The sequence below is a fragment of the Eurypyga helias genome, unplaced genomic scaffold, assembly GCF_000690775.1.
Source record: "Eurypyga helias isolate BGI_N326 unplaced genomic scaffold, ASM69077v1 scaffold4267, whole genome shotgun sequence".
Taxonomy (NCBI): domain Eukaryota; kingdom Metazoa; phylum Chordata; class Aves; order Eurypygiformes; family Eurypygidae; genus Eurypyga; species Eurypyga helias.
This window is the reverse complement of record NW_010263602.1, coordinates 94593-114275: the sequence shown is the minus strand read 5'-3', so window position 1 is coordinate 114275 and position 19683 is coordinate 94593. Positions and strand designations below refer to the sequence as shown.

At 39.0% G+C, this 19683-nt stretch overlaps 1 protein-coding gene across 1 annotated transcript in view; it reads left to right on the top strand.

Annotated features, from left to right (window-relative positions):
• The window catches only part of ZZZ3 (zinc finger, ZZ-type containing 3), a 31843-nt gene that overhangs the window by 10990 nt on the left and 1170 nt on the right, over positions 1-19683 (top strand). The window contains exons 2-9 of the mRNA XM_010156094.1: positions 4279-4417; positions 5835-5982; positions 6062-6180; positions 6488-6559; positions 6736-6837; positions 8165-8260; positions 12524-12676; positions 16436-16570. Coding sequence (XP_010154396.1) covers positions 4279-4417; positions 5835-5982; positions 6062-6180; positions 6488-6559; positions 6736-6837; positions 8165-8260; positions 12524-12676; positions 16436-16570 — 964 coding nt within the window. The remainder of the gene's footprint in view (positions 1-4278; positions 4418-5834; positions 5983-6061; positions 6181-6487; positions 6560-6735; positions 6838-8164; positions 8261-12523; positions 12677-16435; positions 16571-19683) is intronic.

Below are 19683 nucleotides of genomic sequence, written 5' to 3'. Positions count from 1 at the left end.
CCTAAAGCTCATGCTGAGCAAAGAAAATAAAATCTGTGCTGTAACTCTTGGTACTTAGCTCTGGAAATGTAAGTAGCATCACCACAAGATGAAAAGAAGAGGGGGGCGGGGAGGGGGAAGCATCTTGAAAGTAGATCTTGGAAAACTGGATCAAAATGGAGGTGGGTCTTATTAAGGTACCAGCTAGGCTATTTTCAAGCTTTATCACAGACAAGAGAGGAGGCTGCTGTATCCCTAATCACTATTAAAACAAGGTTCATGGAAAAGAATAGTGTAATAACTAATTGCTCATGGCAGGACTTGCAGGAATATGGCTCTGCTGTGTGATAATTATTGTATGGAGCAATCCAAGAGAGTGAAGTAGTTATCACTGCAGCAGAATAACTGAATCGGCAGGAATCCCTGCTGATCAGTATAACTGTTTTAAGAAGTGGCTTTCCTTTTTAAAATACTGATCCCTCAAAAAATCATTTTAATCAAGGTTTTTCAGCATAGAGATACTGAAACTGTTTCTGTACTACACTGAATTATTCAAATGTTAACATGGCAATTAACATGATCTAAGAAATTACAAGAGTGTATCGGTACTGGGATTGTGGAACACAGACATACATTCTGTAGAAGAAAGTTTTCCTACAAAGAAGACTGCTTGAAGTTTTGTATGTGCTAACAGTTTAGTAATTAACGCTGAGAACAGTGTAACTTCAGGCAGTGTAGGGGATATTGCTGACTGAGTTAAATTATGCATTTATAGTTGTATGAGTTTGTTTTGTTTTGGTAGAGGATGTGGGATGATTTTGCTTGCTAATTCCACACAGATATCTCTGAGAAAATTATGTGGCTGTGGCTAGGTAATTTAGAGATGGTTGAGAAATACTTGGCTTTATTACAGTCATGTAGGGCCAGAGAACTAAAAGCCTGTGAAAACAATAGGGGTTCAAACCTTAAAAGAGCATATGCAGACATGTAATAGTACAGTTGGTTAAAAAGTCATGTTGGAATTCAAAAGGATGTGCAGTGGTTTGAAGAGAAGGCAGTATTGCAGCAGATCTGAAGTACCTGGAATATGCTAACTGTATTTCGGGATTATTTTCAATTCTATTTCTTGGCAATGTAAGACCCCAAAATACGTACATTTTTGTGCATTACAATACTTCTGCTATTCACTTGATAAAATTGCAGTCTTATTCCTGGGCTTCAGAATATATTCATTTATAAAAACTGAATATGAAAGTTGAAGTAAATAGCGCCAAGTTAATACATTTCTTGAGCTGAGGTACAAAAAAGTGACAGGAAATCTTTTTGTCTGAACAGTTTGCTCAAAACCCCCTTTTTCTCTCTGGAAGTATTTAATTATAATAGTGCTGCATAGACACAGGTGAACACCACATGACATGGTTTTGAATGACGCTGGCATTCTTGTCGTATTTTACATATTTCCATGAAGACCAGAGGTACCGTTTCTGAACCATTTATCTTCAAGTCCGTGATTACTTCAGTGTGAGGTCACATCCATATTTTAACAAGGGAAGTAATTGGAGTTCAATGTGTTTGTTTGTTATTTCTCCCCAAATGTAATTCCTTCTCTTTCCATTCAGACTTTGTTATTTAAGGCCGCCTCATTAAGATGATTTCTTCCCCCACTGTACACATTGTTAAATTAGCACTTCATCTAAATTGCCAGCATTTGGTTGCTTTTTGCTTTTATATATGTAAATGTTTTAAATGAAATTACTCTTTTCTTTCAGTTTCATTTGGAAAAGCAATAACTTACATACAGTTTGAATAAATGAGGTTAAATGGTTCAAGAAAAGAAAGGTATTTAACATCTTAGATGCAAGTTTTTGTGTACACTACAGAGCCTCTGTTACTGTGACTAGAGTGAACTCCAGGGTCTTCTATAGAAGTTTGGGCATCTGTTGATAGAAAAAGACTTTCTGTTCTCGAGGTTAAGTCATCTCCCCAGATATCATTAAGATCTTCAGTGGTATTACAGCTGCATCTACATCAAACATAGAACCATAAAATGGTTTGGGTTGGAAGGGACCTTAAAGAACATCCAGTTCCAACCTCCCTGCCATGGGCAGGGACACCTTCCACTAGACCAGGTTGCTCCAAGCCTCATCCAGCCTGGCCTTGAACACTTCCAGGGATGGGGCATCCACAGCTTCTCTGGGCAACCTGTCCCAGTGCCTCACCACCCTCTCTGGGAAGAATTTCTTCCTGATAGCAAATCTAAATCTCCCCACTTTCAATTTAAACCTGTTACCCCTTGTCCTGTCACTACAAGCCCTTGTAAAAAGTCCCCCCCAGGTTCCTTGTAGCCCCTTCAGGTACTGGAAGGTGCTATAAGGTCTCCCCGGAGCCTTCTCTTCTCCAGGCTGAACCCCCCCAACTCTCTCAGCCTGTGCCCACGGAAGAGGTGCTTTTCTCCTTAAACATGTTAGCAGCCTGCCTATGTTTCATTCCTCTGGAGCATGCAAGGCAGGCTTCTGCATAAGCAGTGCTGTCTCTCAGGCTACCTGAGCATCAGCAGAGGTTGCCCAGTGCAAAGCTGGGCAGTAATCGGATGGTATTTGTAAAAATGATGTAAAGATCTTAATTCCACATATAATGATTCCTGTGAGCGTGTAACAGTCTGAATTGTGGTATTGTCTCAGGCCAATTTTGATGTGCCATCACTACTTTTGTAAGTTATTTATTAAGTTTTTTTTTTTTGTCTGTTTAAGAATAGCCTAATTAATTGTCTTGCTGAGGCACTTTCTAGTAGTGAAAATACTCCCCTACTGTTCCAGTATTAATGACCTGTTTAACAAGCTGTTTAGGTCTTAGTTGCATATAGACAGGAATATGTGCAGGCAGACTTAAATAATAATAAATTCATAGCAGAATTGTACTGTTTTTAAATGTGCTCAGTATTTTAGTTTCAAACTTCAAAACACATGGCTATGTTTTATGTTTTCAAATACTACAGTTGAGTGGAAAGAAAATTACGCTGTTTCATGGGGAGGCAGCAGTTTAATGCCTAGGTAGAAACTGAAATATTTGACGGTACAAAGCCTGTATTTTGCCTTGAGGCTGTTTACTTCCCTCCATTTAAAGCCTTGCCCGCTTAGCACTGCAGTCAATTGAAAAACTTGGATTAGCTCTGTAACCTTTGGATCTTTTCTGTATTACATGTGGAATTCATCATGTTAAGCTTGGCTGTGTTTTAGCAGTAAGAGAATAGAAAGAAAATTTACTGAAATAGTGTAGTAGTGAATAGACCTTACCTAATTTTAGTATACGTTAGGATGCATTTTGCACTGAACAGAAATACGGTTGTGGTATTAAATGTCAGAAAACATGCTCATGAAAAACGCTGATACATAATAATTTGCAGCAGTGTGATCGCTGCATGATTCAGAAATTGAAGTGCACAACTGTAACTCTAAAGCTAATAAGTGATATTAAATGTCGTTACCTATTTTTTACGGGCTGTGTTATTATATTGTGTGACTTCCTGCCTCCGAGGTAGCTTGCTAGAAAACAGTTTTGGAAGTGTACGTAATTGGATACGGGTAGGATGGTCACCTCAGTGACCGTCCAGTGTTCAGTAGAAGATCAGAACTCTGGGTGTGCCTCTGGGACAGCGGGCTTTGAGGCAATGCTGACATTTTCATTCAACTTCTGTATTCTGATATTAGAGGAATGTCTTGTATGTATTTATTTTGCAAATTACTTATTCTTGGTTTATCATTGCATTTCATAAATGATTCTCATATTCTGCTCAAGGGTGAGGCGTGCATGAAATGATTCAATACAGTTTCTAAGTCATTCCTGTCCACCCTGTGGGTGGTAGAGCGAAATGTTAAAATTCTGTGGTAGAGTCAATTTGTGTTGGAGTAGAAAGAAGCTGATTTTGAAGTGGAAGAGAAATTAGGTGATTTTGTTTGGTTGGCTTTTTTTAACTTTGTAAGCAAAGCTTGTTGGACATAGCTATTGAGAATACGAATAGCGTGTGTCTGATGCCATATTGTTTTAGCTAGTATAGAATTCACACTTAAAGGAAATCACTGGGGGCTTTAAATATATTTTTTACTGGGTTTATATACGTTTATCTACTACTTAAACATATTTGATATAATTTTTATATAATGCAGCAAAAATGTCTGTGTACTGTTTCAGATAAGCTATGAAATCTGGTAGATACTAGTAGATAATCATGGAGAGTATTTAGATTGGGGGGTGTCACTTGTAAAGAACAATTTAGTGAGATGTTTTCCTTTGTCTCTGTAGTTATCAGAGACTGTTACAGACTATTGCTGTACTCGAGGCTCAACGTACTCAAGCAGTTCAAGACCTTGAAAGTTTAGGCAGACACCAGAGAGAAGCACTGAAAGATCCTATTGGATTTGTGGAAAGACTCCAGAAGAAGGTATTTCAGTGGGTTTTTCTTAAGTCTTACTCAGATTTTTTTTTTAATAGCTAGTAATTCACTGCCTATAGAAATCAGAGAATTGTGTATATACTTGCGTAAACGTGAGTTTAAAATCTTTTCTCTGCTGAGCAAAAATGGCCCTTTGCTTATTAAAACTGTAAGACATAGGTCCTCGGTGATTTTATTGAATATGCTTTCTTTCCTTTTTTTTTTGGTATGTAGAAATGTAATCTCTAAATTCCTAATTGTAATTTAGGTATTTTAAGACGATCTGGAATCTGTAGCTGACTGAAAGTACTTCATAGTAAAGCATCAGATCAAGAATTCATAACTTTTCTCATTAGAGAAATTAAGTGTTGTGCTATGAGCAGATTTGGAAGGGTACTTTTTAAAGCGCAGGAAATGTAGTTCATAGCCTAAAACCAAAATGAATGCTAGAAAACATATATGAGTTCTGGATGACATAGCAGAATATTGTCTGATGGAGGAGAATTAATTTTGATAAGGTAACATTTTTTGCTCAAGCTTTAAATAAAAATGTTGTAACAGTGATACTGAAAAAGTGCTTAAAGCTCAAATACTTTCTTGTTGCCACATCTACCAGTGACAAACATGTTTGACCTTCTAGTCTGGTAGCAACAAGTTGTATTCCAGTGAAGAATGAAGCAGGTATTTTATGGTACTCTTCCTAGGTTTGTAGAGACCTAGGTTTATAGAGAGGTCTGATGTAAGCCCATTGGTTTCCATGGTTGTCTTTCCATTAAATTCCGAGAAGAGTTAATAGCATGCATGATGTGTGTTGCATTTTATAATCATTGTATGGGGAAATACTGCTGCTAATTGAATGGATCTGTTGTATTTTTGTCTCTGAACCAAAGGAATTATACTCTTAAGGTTGACCTTTAAATAAAATGGTGAGCTTTGCAACAGCTGTGTTCTAGGCAGAAGACAGAAAATCAGTGCAGAATATCCACTGATTTCTTTGAGAGGAGTTTAGGTTTACCACATGAGAAATCTCCAAGTCCTATAGTTTTCTCTGTTGAGAGAACTACAGATCCTTGGCAAAACAGTATGTTTAAACAAAATGAAAGACAGATAGACAGTGACAGGATAATGAAGTCAGAAACACCTGGTTTCAGCTGTGAAATGCATGCGTTAGAGTTTTATGCTCAGTAAGCCATCATTGACCATGCCACTGCATATTTTATATGCACTGTTGTGTATTATTCTTCAAAGATATCTTCTCCATAAAAGGTCTGTGTGTTGCATGGCACGTTAACAATTCTGATTTTGAGTTCTGCTGTTGCCTAAAAAGCCATCAGGTTTTCATAACTTTTCAGGATGCATAGTTTTTTGTTTGGATATACAGCAATTACATTAAATATTGCTTTTAATTTCTTTTTTTTTTTTCCAGGTTGATATGGGTCTTCCATATCCTCAGAGAGTAGTTCAGCTCCCTGAGATTGCCTGGGACCAATACACCACTAGCCTTGGAAACTTTGAGAGAGAATTCAAAAACCGGAAACGTAACAGTAGGAGAGTGAAGCTGATTTTTGACAAAGGTAAAAGGAAAGTGGACATATGTTAGAAGAAAAAAATGACCATTGTGGAAGTTTAATTCCTTTCTTACGTTGCTTACAGTAGGTATACCCGCAAGACCAAAAAGTCCTTTAGATCCCAAGAAGGATGGAGAGTCAGTTTCATACTCTGTCTTGCCTTTAAGTGATGGTCCAGAAGGTTCTACAAACAGTCGTCCACAGGTAGTTGTTAAAAAGGAAAGATAAAATTTTATAATTTTACTTTGGAATTTTTTTCTCTTTTTCTTTTCTAATATGGGTATGTGAGTAATCTTAACTGTTACTTGAAATGTTAAGGATGGTGATGACATCTTGCTCCTGTACTCAAATCAGATAACTCACTTTTGTTTAAGCAAGTTTTATTTCAAATTTTCATGTATTTATTTGGCCTGGGTTTGGCTTTACTTAGGTAGGGGAAGGGTTAAAATCAAGTTGCATAACTGTACTTTTTCTAAACACTTACTCCATTTTATGTACTGTATTTGAGCAGATGATAAGAGGACGACTTTGTGATGAGACCAAACCTGAAACTTTTAACCAGCTGTGGACTGTAGAGGAACAGGTAATGAGAAACTTTTTTGTAGCTGTGGTAACATACATGAGAATAAAAGCGAATTGTATAATAATGTTTAAAGCACTTAGATGTTCAGAGTCACATGTGTGTAGATACTTATCTTTTGACAGCCCATACCTCTGCTAGGAAAGATGTATTTATTGGTTTTTCCCCTGTTGATTTAGAAAAAACTTGAGCAATTGCTTTTGAAGTATCCACCAGAGGAAGTAGAGTCGCGACGGTGGCAGAAGATAGCTGATGAACTGGGAAATAGAACAGCAAAGCAGGTAACAAGTAAAACACTTGGAGAAGTAATCCCTTTCCTTGATGTTTTTGGGGTTTTTTTGTTTGGGTTTGTTTGGGGGTTTTTTGGAAGCTTTTTAGGAAGCACTGATGAAGAGAAACCTGGATACAGTCTCTTAAGTGATAGAGGGTTTTCTCTCAAAAAAAACCCCTCAGTTAATAAACTGAGGAATTAAACAATAGGGTATAGTTTTTATAATGTTTGCAATTAAAGCAATAAAATTTCTTTTCCTAGAAAAACATATTTGAGTGCTTGGGATTGTTTGAGTGCTTGTGCTGTGGTAGTAGTGATCGCAGTCGCTACACTTTCACAGAATATTTTGTTGTAAATGTGTCTTTTTTTTTTTTTTAATAGCAATAAATAAAATCCAGTATCTTTCCAGTAATGGCTTTTTCTTAAAAATGTAACAGCAGGGCCTGCATTTCACTCATACCAGGGCAACTCTTTATTCTCGATCTCAAATACAGAATTTTAAAAGTACCCCAACGCCTGTGACAAAGCTCCTAGACCTAGTTGTTCACTAGATTTAACTCTATACAGCGAGTACAGGGCTACCAACTGTTCTCAGACTGAGTGACGTTGGAGTGCTAAATTTCCTGCACCTCAGTACTGGAGAATGGGCAGACATTTTAAAACTCACAGGCAAAAGAATTGGTTCTGTACTGGGCTGAGATCCACAGAAGAATACAGATGTGGAGTCACAGTGTGTTTCTGCATCTGACTTGTTGGGATTTTCCCCTAAAATGACATAATTTCTCCATTTTGACTAGAAGTGAAAAATGCTGATGTTCTGTGTTCACAGTTGTTTTAATTTGACCTACTTCAGTTACATGCTTTCAGGTAAAAGAATACTTAAGTATTTCAGTATTTCATTTCCTCATCTCTGATCATATCCGTATTTATAGGTATATTTCTCTGTACCTCAAAAAAATTAAAACGTGCTCATTTCAGAAATAAAATGTAGAAGTACTTTCTGTGTGCTAACTACACATAATTTATGTTGTTGTTAAGAAAGAATTAGCTTAGCTTCAGAAGGTAACAAACTACTGATACTCTTTCCTTTCTGTCACATTTTTTGCTTTATTTCCTGTGTACTTTTAACCAAGGGTATTTTTTTTTTGTCTCTGAAAGCCTGCCAAGTGTTTGTATATATTACAAATGCAGCACTGCAGGATAGGTGATGGTTAGAGTAATTGTTGCAAAGTCAAAAATGGGGTTTTCTTGTCCTTGTAGCAATGCTGGCAAAACTTCGAATTGAAGGCCTGTTACATTTCATTTGACATCTAATTGTCACATGCTGTTTTTTATAGGTTGCCAGTAGAGTGCAAAAATATTTTATTAAACTGACTAAAGCTGGTATTCCAGTTCCAGGAAGAACTCCAAACTTATATTTATACTCCAAAAAGGTGAGTCAATAGTACAGCAGAAATGTCTTACTTCTGTTTGCATTTATGTGCAAATTGAGTCTAAACCATTCACATTTTCAATATATTTAAGTCTTGAGTAGTGCTTTCTTGCTAACTAGTTCCAACGTGCATGTATTTCTTACTTAATAAAGTAATCATTTTCTTTTGCCAGTAGCTCTGTAGAATGATTTGTGTGTTACTCTAGTTTCACATCAGCATCTGTTAGCTACCTGTCTGTCGGATAATCTCGGGGACGTGAGGTGTCAGAAAAGAGAACACAGCAGTCAGATTGCAGGCTGAAGTAACAGGGTAGAATGATTGGTCTTGGCATCCTTTTTCCTTAGTCGTAAGTTTAATGTAATTGGTCTAGAAAAGCATAATGAGAACCCTGTTGGAAGAGGATAAGGAGCCCTGTAATTCATATTGACATCTAATTAACAAAACCAAAGAAATTATATATAACTGAGCATACTGAACTAGCACAAGTATAGGCTTAAGACTGAAATGTTATTTTGATTTGCAACATACATGACACTTAAAATAGAATGGTCATATAAATAACCATAAAATACGGTGGTTTTCCTCATCCTGGAATCAAAGAGAAAAGAATATGGTCCTGAGAAATCTTCTTAATTTGCAAAAGAAAAGACTCCAGATTTCTGTGTATACTAGTGATATATTTTGATTGAAATAATGTACTGCTCTTGGATACTAATGAGGTCCCTAGACATTTCAAGAGGGCCGTCTCAGCTTGCAGGAGGTGTTGTTTGGGTTTTTTTTGTTACGATTGTGTTTACATAAGTTCTTCAAAACCTGTTACAATGGCATTTTGTAGAGTAACATTAGTTTTTTGCATCCAGCTGTCTGTAATGTTTATTGATTAAGAACAGAATAAGCCTTACATTGATTCTGAAAAAAAGGCAAATTTGCAGATTTAGTCCCTTGAAAGGTTGGAAACAAATGTTACAGCCAGAGGGGCCTGACAGAAAGATTGACCACTTCTCATCTCTAATGATTTAAAATGTTACACACCCCAGTTGTCTCCTGGTATTCTCTGAAGTTACTGCAAACAATGAGTGCTCATATCTGAGGCTTTCCAGTTTGCCATCCATCATGGTAATGCCATTTGACTTTCACCAGGATTTTAATCTACTATTCTGCTCTATAAGAAGAGGTAGGGAAGGTGCAGGCATGACTCTGTCTGGCGCCTTGTCTGTTGGAAGTGGGCTTTCTGGCAGAAGAACCAAAAACACAGCTGGAAACATTGATACCTTAAATACTGTGGTGAGATTCATCTGTTAGAACTCTAAATTACTTGTACAGTTTACTCTACAGTGGGGCTGATTTCCAAAGGGGTTGAAAATTTAGTTTTGAAAATCATAATCCTTTGGGTTCTTTATGTGACCATACTGTCCTAAATGACCTTAGCCACATGTCTTCTTTCCTCTTAGTGTGATTTGGAAAGGCTGTCACTGCAGAATGTGAGCATTGCTGCCAGGCAGCAGATCACTGTATTTGGTAAATAGTGGGAATATTTATTCAGTACATGTATGACTTCTTAACCATATTTTTCACTAATTTGAACAGTGATCCGTGAAGTTCTTTAACCCCACTGATGCGCATACAAGCACGGCATAACCAAGAGTGAAACATACTTTTGATAAAATGCCTGATGTTCTCAAACTACAGTGGTCATGCTACCATCCCACAGATTTTTCTTAAGCGTATATGTGGAATAAGTCTTACTTACGTCTGTTTTTACCGTATGATTCATATCCTTATTACTAGGTCATAAGAGTAAGGTCACTGTGCCCTGGTTTGTATTAAGGCAGCGTCTCCATTTGACATTTGTATCGCGCGTAAGAAACAGCAGATGAAAAGATCCAACAAACAGCGTATGTGGGGGAATTGAGCTCTCAGACTGATAATATAGCTGTCTGCTTAGAGCACAGATTGACAGCACTGTACCGGGCTGTAGTTATTCCCAGGTCTCCAATGGAGATAATACAATGTGGCAGCAAGGAAATGCACAGGGTATTGGAAGCCTGGGTCGTGCTTATGCTGTGCTTGCCTTTACTTTGATATTGAGTTTGCACATACGCCGTAAACTGCAGTATCTGCTTTATTGCCAATAATAAGGTATGAAAATTGGATGCTGATGTTTCAAGCACATATCTATGGGAGAATAAAAGCCATAGATCTATTTAATGTAAATAATTGGGTCAAAAGGGATGCTTCACAAGGAGGTACTTGCACTTCTCCACAGGGATTGCTCAGGATGCTTTTTTAAAATAGCTGCTGAGGAGGTGAGAAGCCCATCCAGTTCTTGAACGTCTTGCTGAAGTTACTGTGTCTTCTTCATATGGCATAATGTCTCTTCAGATAATTGATACAGGAAATTAAGCAGGGTGCATCAGTATATTTTCCTGTATAACCATCATCTGCTACTGCTGAAAATAAAATCAGAGATTTAGGACTCTAGTATTCAGTTCTTCAATTATGGCTTATCATTTTCAGTGTAATCCTTATATAATATCATTAGTGCACCTGCTTTTAAGCTTAATCCAGAAGATACATTTCCCACAGGAAAAACTATTTTGTAACTGTCTGCTTTTATGGAGTATTTTAGTTCATTCTTCACCAGAAGCAGGATCATGTTGAAAAGAAAATTCAAATCCTCAGTTAAATTCCTAGGTCATAGCTGTATGTGTAACAGTGCTGCTGTCTAAGCATAGAGAGTTTTCCTTTCTTGATTTCCGGATCTAATATTGAATGCAGATCTGTTTTCTGTTAACAGAAAATTGAAATCACTGACAGCTCAAGCTGAAATAACCTTATAAATGGAACCATTGGGGGGCGGGGTGGCAGTTGAAATCTTAAAGGAAAGCACAAAAGCAGCAAAACACAGGAAGTCGGTGATTGTAAGGCAGAAGGTGGAAAAATTCAACATAATGGATAGTACGTTAATGGTAGAACAAAATGTTCAGTTCTGGTCTGTGCACTGTAGTTCTGCAGATCTGAGGTACCAGCTTCCACTCGTTACTACAGACTTCATCTCCTCTCTGAAGAGGGGATAGGGCTAGTCACAATTCCGTGTACTACTGTCTGCACAGCTACATTCCATCTAAGTTAATTTCTGTGATCTTATCTTTAGAGAGAAATGGTTGTATTAGAGTATTACAGCTTTGTAACTGACTTAGGGACCTTTGGGCTAAAAAGTTGTACCTAAAAAGAGGAAGTATTAGCTATTGTAAATATTCCTTACTGCTTTATCTGTGTGACAGAAGCTGGACGCAGTGTAAGACGACCCTCTCTGTGATGGTTATTACAAAAAGCACTTTTTGTACTTCTGGATTTTGATTCACGCTGTTTTCTTTAAATTGAGGAATGTAAGATTTGACATTTAAGATGTCAAAATGCTGGTCTAGAAAGTAGCTAAGTAAAAAGTTGAGTCAGTTTCATTCACCCTAAATTCTTCTTTTTTGATATTTAATATTCTTCCATGGGGAATAACTAATAGGGGCTGAGTGCCTTTAAGTAATCTATTTTAAAGCTGCCATGCATTCTACGCCTTCAGACAGCATTAAAGTTGAAAGGTTTTAGATATACACTAATGGAGTAATTTATCTTATCTAACATTTTTTAGGTGCCTTTTGCTGTCAGTCCAATGAAAAAGAACCTTCAGTGAGCAATTCTTTCTAACTCTCAGAAACCTCTTTTATGGTGGAATGAATTGCCTTTTCTTTCCCTGGACTAGGAATCAGTACAATTAACTTAGGCTTGTATTAATTTGTGCCTTAGAAAATCTAAGTTGATGAGAAGTGTCAAGCATGGACAGGTCTCTTGGATCTTGGACCTGCGCAAAACTACTTCTTTGTTTAGTTTTGCACTCGCACCATTCACGACTCTTGGAAGTCTTTTAACACCTTTGCACTTTGATTCTCATTCTTCAAAATTGTAACAGCTTTATTTTCTGTTTTTCTGTTGTTACCCATCTCATTTCATTGGAGGGTTGGGTTTTTTGGTAATTGCTCTGTCTTACTGGGTTCTTACCAAAGTGTTGTGCTGTTCATCTGATTTCACTTGTTACGGGGGAGAAAAACTCCAGCTTTGTGAGGCTCTGATAAGAGGGGTTCAACTAATTGGAAAGATGATGGACTGTTTAGTGCAAAAGAGCAAATTTCTGGCAAGGTTTTATCGATGAGGATTACTTAAATAATAACAAAGGAATGTTTTTAAAAATGTATCATTTTTTCACTGTAGTCATCAAGTAGACGGCAACATCCTTTAAATAAACATCTTTTCAAACCTTCAACTTTCATGACATCTCATGAACCTCCAGTTTATATGGATGAAGATGATGACAGATCCAGTTTTCACAGCCATATGGATACTGCAGCAGAAGAGGAAGTATCGGTATGTCATTTTTATCAGTCAGAGAACGTCTTGCTCACTGTTATTTTAACTTTGTTGAATGAATAATATGAGGATTAAGCATCTTTGCCATGAAATAAATATGGGTTCCTCAGGGGTCGGTATTGGGACTGGTACTGTTTAACATCTTTGTCAGCAACATGGACAGTGGGATTGAGTGCACCCTCAGCAAGTTTGCCGCTGGCACCCAGCTGTGTGGTGTTGTTGACACACTGGAGGGAAGGGATGCCGTCCAGAGGGACCTGGACAGGCTGGAGAGATGGGCCTGTGCCAACCTCATGAGATTCAGCAAGGCCAAGTGCAAGGTCCTGCAACGGGGTCGGGGCAATCCCAAGCACAAGCTGGGCAGAGAATGGGTCAAGAGCAGCCCTGAGGAGAAGGACTTGGGGTACTGATGGATGAAAAGCTGGACATGAGCCGGCAGTGTGCGCTGGCAGCCCAGAAAGCCAACCGTATCCTGGGCTGTATCCAGAGAAGTGTGGCCAGCAGGTGGAGGGAGGGGATTCTGCCCCTGTACTCTGTTCTTGTGAGACCCCACCTGGAGTGCTGTGTCTGGCTCCAGTGCCCTTAAAATAAGCAGGACGTGGATCTGTTTGAGTGAGTCCAGATCCAGAGGAGGCCATGAAGATGCTCAGAGGGCTGGAGCCCCATTGCCATGGGGACAGGCTGAGTTGGGCTTCTTCAGCCTGGAGAAAAGGTGGCTCCGGGAGACCTTATTGCAGCCTTCACATACCTGAAGGGGCCGATGGGGTAATGGGTTTAAACTGAAAGAAGGCAAGTTTAGATGTGGTATCAGGAAGAAATTCTTCCCGGAGAGGGTGGTGAGGCAGTGGGACAGGTTGCCCAGAGAAGCTGTGGATGCCCCGTCCCTGGAAGTGTTCAAGGCCAGGCTGGATGAGGCTTGGAGCAACCTGGTCTAGTGCAAGGTGTCCCTGCCCATGGCAGGGGGGTTGGAACTGGATGGTCTTTCAGGTCCTTTCCAACCCAGACCATTGCGTGAAGTTCTTGTAGACATCCTAACCCAATGTATTACTACGTTTGGGATGCCGGGCAAGATTCACAGCTGGTGAATCACCGTGCCTTTGCTGTGCTTAGACTGAGGAACCTGACTTGCACTTTTGTTTTGTTTTGTTTTCTTGTGTGAGCCTGCTGACATCTTTTGTGTGAAAAGCATGTTGCATAACAGAAGTATTAAGGCCACCCACTATGAAACCATTCAATTTCTTTATTGACTTTTTTACATGCACTGAATAATTTTTGTTACATAATTAAATTTGCTCATCTATTACTCAGTCTTAAATCCTGTCTTTACTGTTTTTCTGTAGTCTCTCTCTGATGATCTTTTGGTTCATCTACAGACATTCGTGATACCTTTGCATATTCCAATAAGAACCTTAAAATGCCAGGAAATAAAAATGCATATTAGAAGAGATGCAGGCTGCTAATATTTATTTCAATGGAACAGGTTTTGAACAAACATTCATTCTGTGTTGGTTTTAAATACATACTTTGTAACTATTCAGAATATTTTCCTAAAACATTTTGGTTTTATTCTGGTGTCTTAACTAATAAATATAGGCACCATAAATTAACTGGGATTTGTTTTAATTCGGGGTAGAAGTTCCTGGTTTACTTTTTTGAAGTGATAATGGTGAATTTGTGCCTTGGCCACCCATTTTTCATGTTGGTTTTGGGGTTTTTTCCATGTGGTATGTTGATTTTTTGATGTTGGTGGTTTGGGGTTGTTGTGGGTTTTTCTGTGCAGTGTAGAAAGACATAGGTTTGCTCAGTTACCAAAAAGATCCCCATTATCAGTGCAAAGTAGAAGCCATTTGGAAGAAAAAGAAGAGAGTGTGAACTATATTAAAAAGAACGTAGAGGGTTGTGTTCTGATGTTAACAGTCAGGTCTCTTGGTGACAATCACTGTCCTGGAGAATCAATGATGTCATCACCATGGTGGAGAAAGATCCAGTGTAGCAAGAAAATTATAGGAAAGGTTTTCTTTGTTTTTTGACAGTCTTAGTGCCAGGTGCTCCTCCCCAGTAAAGACACATGGTTTTGCCTGGATATTACCAGTCAGTTTGACTGGAACAACCGTTCCTGAAAAATGGGTTTAGTGTAAATGAGTTATTCCCAAGTGAAGACCCTCTGTTCCTAACAGAGTGAATTTACTTTTCAGTTAAGATTCCTTCATTTTGTGAGTGATCTAATTATTCTGGAATACAACTACTTACTATTCCGGAATGAAGTGTCCACACAGGGAGCTCTTACAGTGTAGTTTATTCAATGCACAGTGATTTTGTGCCAGGCACTTTTTCTCAGAAAAACATTGGAGGTTTTGCATGGAAGGTTTCATAATAAGAGAATGTAGCTTATCACCACACAAGTGATGTCATTTAACCTTGATTTTTCTGAACATTTACAGTCCAGTCCCTTACACAGCTTCCTAATTACAGTTAAATAATTTATAAGGCCTTTAAGAATTTAACTTCTTTCCCTCACTTCCTTTAATAAACTTACTAAATAACATAGATTCATTAACCTTCACAGATTTGTAAAAAGAAATTGAAATTATGTGTGTAGCCTACATTAGAAGAATTTTTGTTACTGTCCTGTAGTTGTTTTCCATAGCTGAATGTTCCTGTTGGTGTAGGATCTGAAAACTGCTCACATCAATAAAGATTTGTCATCTTTGAAACCAGCTGACATCTGCCAAGTACTGCTGTAATTAAATAGCCATCCTGAAATGGGCATCGGAATTGGAATGAGTGCTCCTGTCTTCTCATAAAATAGAGGGCCTCAACCTCTGTTGAAGAAAATTGTATGAGGGGAAAGAAAAAAAACAAAACAGAAATGGTGTGTTTCTTTAAAAAGAGAGCACCACTTGTTATAAATCTCTGGCAAAGTTGTGTGCACCCACCTGTAGGGAGGCAAACTTTTATAATTTAGGAAAAATAGCAATCTATTTTCTTAAGCTGCTAAGAGATGGCCTGAAGTGAAGGGATGATGGAGCTTGGTAGCTCTGAAACTTCTACTCTTGCAGTCATGGAATGATGCTTCTCACCACTTTTTGTTCTTAGGAGGTAAGGGCGAGAAGTTAATACTTGTAAGATTGACTGTCTTCAAATAAAAAATACATATAATGGAAGATTGGTTTTATCTTGATTTATGAGTCTTTAAAATTCTGAGATTGTGCAACAATTCTTAAACTGTATATTGGGTTTCCTTTGGTTTTAATATTTTCACAGCTTTTAAAGTACTTCAGAACAGTGATTGCAACTCTTCTTACTACAGTATTATTCCATACCATTTCACAGGATAGTAAAGAGAAAGATCAATGAACTTGATCAAACTGACCTGACATTTCAGTTCTCAAGTATAATTACTGTTACCATGTATTTAAAATAAACGAGGTTTGCCTCAAACCAAAGCTAAGTCTTCTACTGCAGCTGCCATTTTGCCCACAATGTATGGACCAGTGGATTTTGGGAATTGTAGTTAGGCATTAAAATGAGAGAAAACGCTAGACAATAAAGTTGGGCACTGCTCTCTCCCTTATACTGTGGCTAAGCTCTTCACCAGAGGAAACTTGTTTGTGTAGGATAATGATATTTTTGTTTTAATGCAAAAAATAAAATTTAAATAATACAAAATAAAATGCATTTATGGAATACATGTCCTACTAGTTGTTATATTCCTGTAGTAAAGAATGTTTCTCATTTGTTTTTAACCATGAACAGGATGAAGAGAGTATTCCAATAACATATCGAGAATTACCCGAATACAAAGAATTGTTAGAGTTTAAAAAATTGAAGAAACAGAAACTCCAGCAGATGCATGCAGAAAGTGGGTTTGTGCAGCATGTGGGATTCAAGGTGAGTTTAAGAGATGATTGTCTGTTACTCAGTGGATTGTAGAAGTTTTCAAAGATAACTTGGTTCAGATTTCCTAAAAAGGCTTTGTTTAATATAGCAAGTTTGGTTCCTTAGTTTTTGTTCACTGTGTCTGCTTCCTCTCATCTTCTTTAATATAAATTATATTTACTTATTTAATATAAACCCCCCAAGTAATTCACTCTTTCTGACAGCTCAGGTTTCACAGGATACTGTGAAGATTAATAAGCATATACTGTCTTTTCCTCATTTGTGTTAAGAAAACACAGCTCTGAAGCCAGGTTAAATTGTTACAGGATTGCATGTGACACTACACTCTGTTTTGATAAAGATTCATTGATGATAAATCTCTGATTATTAATTTTGAGGAATTTTGCCTTCACCTGAGGCCAAAGAAGGGACGTAGATTTTTAATGAGAACAGTAATAGATGAATAGGGGGTTTTTTGTTGTTTTTAGCAACTTCCTAATTCTATCAAGTAAGAACTCACAGGAGTTGAAGCAAGGACATGAAACAAGAGTTATGTGAAATTAAGAAAATAAGCATTAACTTAAACTAGTGTTGTCCCAGTATCAACCATTACTGGGCGACACGAGAGAAAGGCCATTCTCTAAATCGGATTTTCTGGTTTGCAAAGGATTTTCTGTGTAAGTGGCTGCTATGTTGGAACAGTTTCTTCACCTTTTTTAGTGTTATGCAGCTAGATTTATTTTCTAATACCCATTTATATAAGATTGCAAAGATACTCAATTTAAAGTTCAGTTCAAAGTGATGGGAAAGTTAAGATAGCCTCGTTAGTTGACGCTGACAGACTTATACATGGTGTTAGACTACAAAGGAGATTTTTTGTTCTTTTTTTTTTGTTGTTTGTTTTGTTTGACTTAGTATGGTCTGTTTGGTATGAGTTTTGTTTGGTTTTGTTTTAAAGTTAGCATTTTCTTCCCCAAAATTCAAACCTTTGATCAGGCAGAGCAGACTTGTAGGTAACAAACTGGTTGCTTTTTCTACGTAAAAAGACTCTGAAAAGTAAATTGGCATTATGCAGTGTCAAGCATTCAAAGTTTGAAAGTTTCTTTGCAGTCTGAATTTGATTTTATTATGCATTACAGTAAGCTCTGAAATTACATGATTATATACTGTTCTCCCTGAGGAGCGCTGCCTGGCTCCGTGCATGGGCTGGACGGAGCTCACCTAATAAGTAATCCTTCAGAACACTTTCGGTTCTGCATGGCCTTCAGCCTCATTTACTACACATTATTCAAAATGTACTTTGAATATAGAATTACTGAATCCCTTGTGGGCTCTTTATGGCTTTCATTGGTATAACATCAGACCACTTTGCAAATACTTCTTTTTTTTCATAGGAAATGAAAGGCATGGCATTATTTCTGTTTCACAGGGGAAGGAGGGGGAAGCTGGAGCACAGAAATTAAGGTCAAGGGTTTCCACTATCTTGGTTCTCAAATTGAAATAACTGGAACCAATTTTTATTTTCTACTTTTTTTGAAGTATTTAGCATTTTACTGAACCAGATATTCTCAGAGAAGAGCCTTGAGTATGCTCATTATCAGCCCTCAAACTCTGAAAGCCATCTGTGGAAGGAAGGGCTGCAGCTGTGACAAAACTGCAGAGTGTAAGGTGTTTGTAACTCCGGGTGGATTAGCTGTGGCTGGGAACAAGCTGCTCTGGTGGGTTTCACAGATGCCACGGGAGAGCTTCAGGTTCTGAAGGAGGATGAGCTATGGGAGCACAGGCTTGTTTCCCACGTTTCTTTCTCCTTTTCAATCCTGTCTCTGCAGCACTCTTCAAAGTTTAGATTTTTGAAACATTCTCCTTGCCTCCAAATCCCATTTTCCAGGTTTCCCTACCCCTCTTCTCTACCCTCATCATTATTTCATCCAGGCTCGATGTTTCATTTGTACTTGGTTTCCTCCTCTTTTTGCCACGCTCTTCTTGCGCTTGGATGCCATTGTGGGGTACCTGAGGTTTCTCAGGCGATTAGTTCTTGCTAATTGCCTAGCAGTTGTTCTGATTGTCTTCTTGCTCAGCTTTAGTTGTAGACTTCTGTTCCCTTCCCTGATCCTGTTGTCCCCCTTCCTTCCCAGCCAGCTGGCTTTTAGTTCTAGCCCACCTGTAATGGGGTGGTTTATCATCATAGAATCACAGAATGGGTTGGGTTGGAAGGGACCTTAAAGACCATCCAGTTCCAACCCCCCTGCCATGGGCAGGGACACCTTCCACTAGACCAGGTTGCTCCAAGCCTCATCCAGCCTGGCCTTGAACACTTCCAGGGATGGGGCATCCACAGCTTCTCTGGGCAACCTGTTCCAGTGCCTCCCCACCCTCTCTGGGAAGAATTTCTTCCTGATCTCTAATCTAAATCTCCCCCCTTTCACTTTAAACTCATTACCCCTTGTCCTGTCACTACAGGCTCTTGTAAAAAGAATTCCCCCCCAGCTTCCTTGTAGCCCCTTCAGGTACTGGAAGGTGCTAAAAGGTCTCCCCGGAGCCTTCTCTTCTCCAGGCTGAACAAGCCCAACTCTCTCAGCCTGTCCCCATGGCAGAGGGGCTCCAGCCCTTGGAGCATCTTTGTGGCCTCCTCTGGACTCGCTCCCGAGTCTGAAAGGGCATCGGTGTGGCCTGTCATGTCCTGGTCTGCAGCCCATCAGCAGCCTCCCAGGGGGCTCTCCTGGTCTGGTCTCGCTGCTTGCTTCGGCCGTGGAAGGTGCATCTGCGCGCGGGCGTTTCGCACAGACGTCGGCTGTAGAAACCTCGCGTGTGCCTGTTGCGCCACAGCAGTTCCCGCAGCCGCGCGGGGGTCAGCAGCGACTGCAGGCAGGAGTAGGGTGCTTATGCAGGAGAGCAGTGTCAGCGTGGAGCGTTCGGGGAGCGGAAGCAAAGCAAGGGAAAGATTGATCAATCCTCAGGGCTGGGGAGGGCCTCCCCTTTGTCCACGAAGACGCTGTGGTCTGTGATGAGAAGGTTCAGCTGTGCGGGCTGGTAGTGATCGGCCTACGTCCGTGCCTTCCTGCACGGTGTGTCGGTGCCTACTGCTGCTGACATAAGTGATGACAGTTGCTGCTTTTTCCACGCTC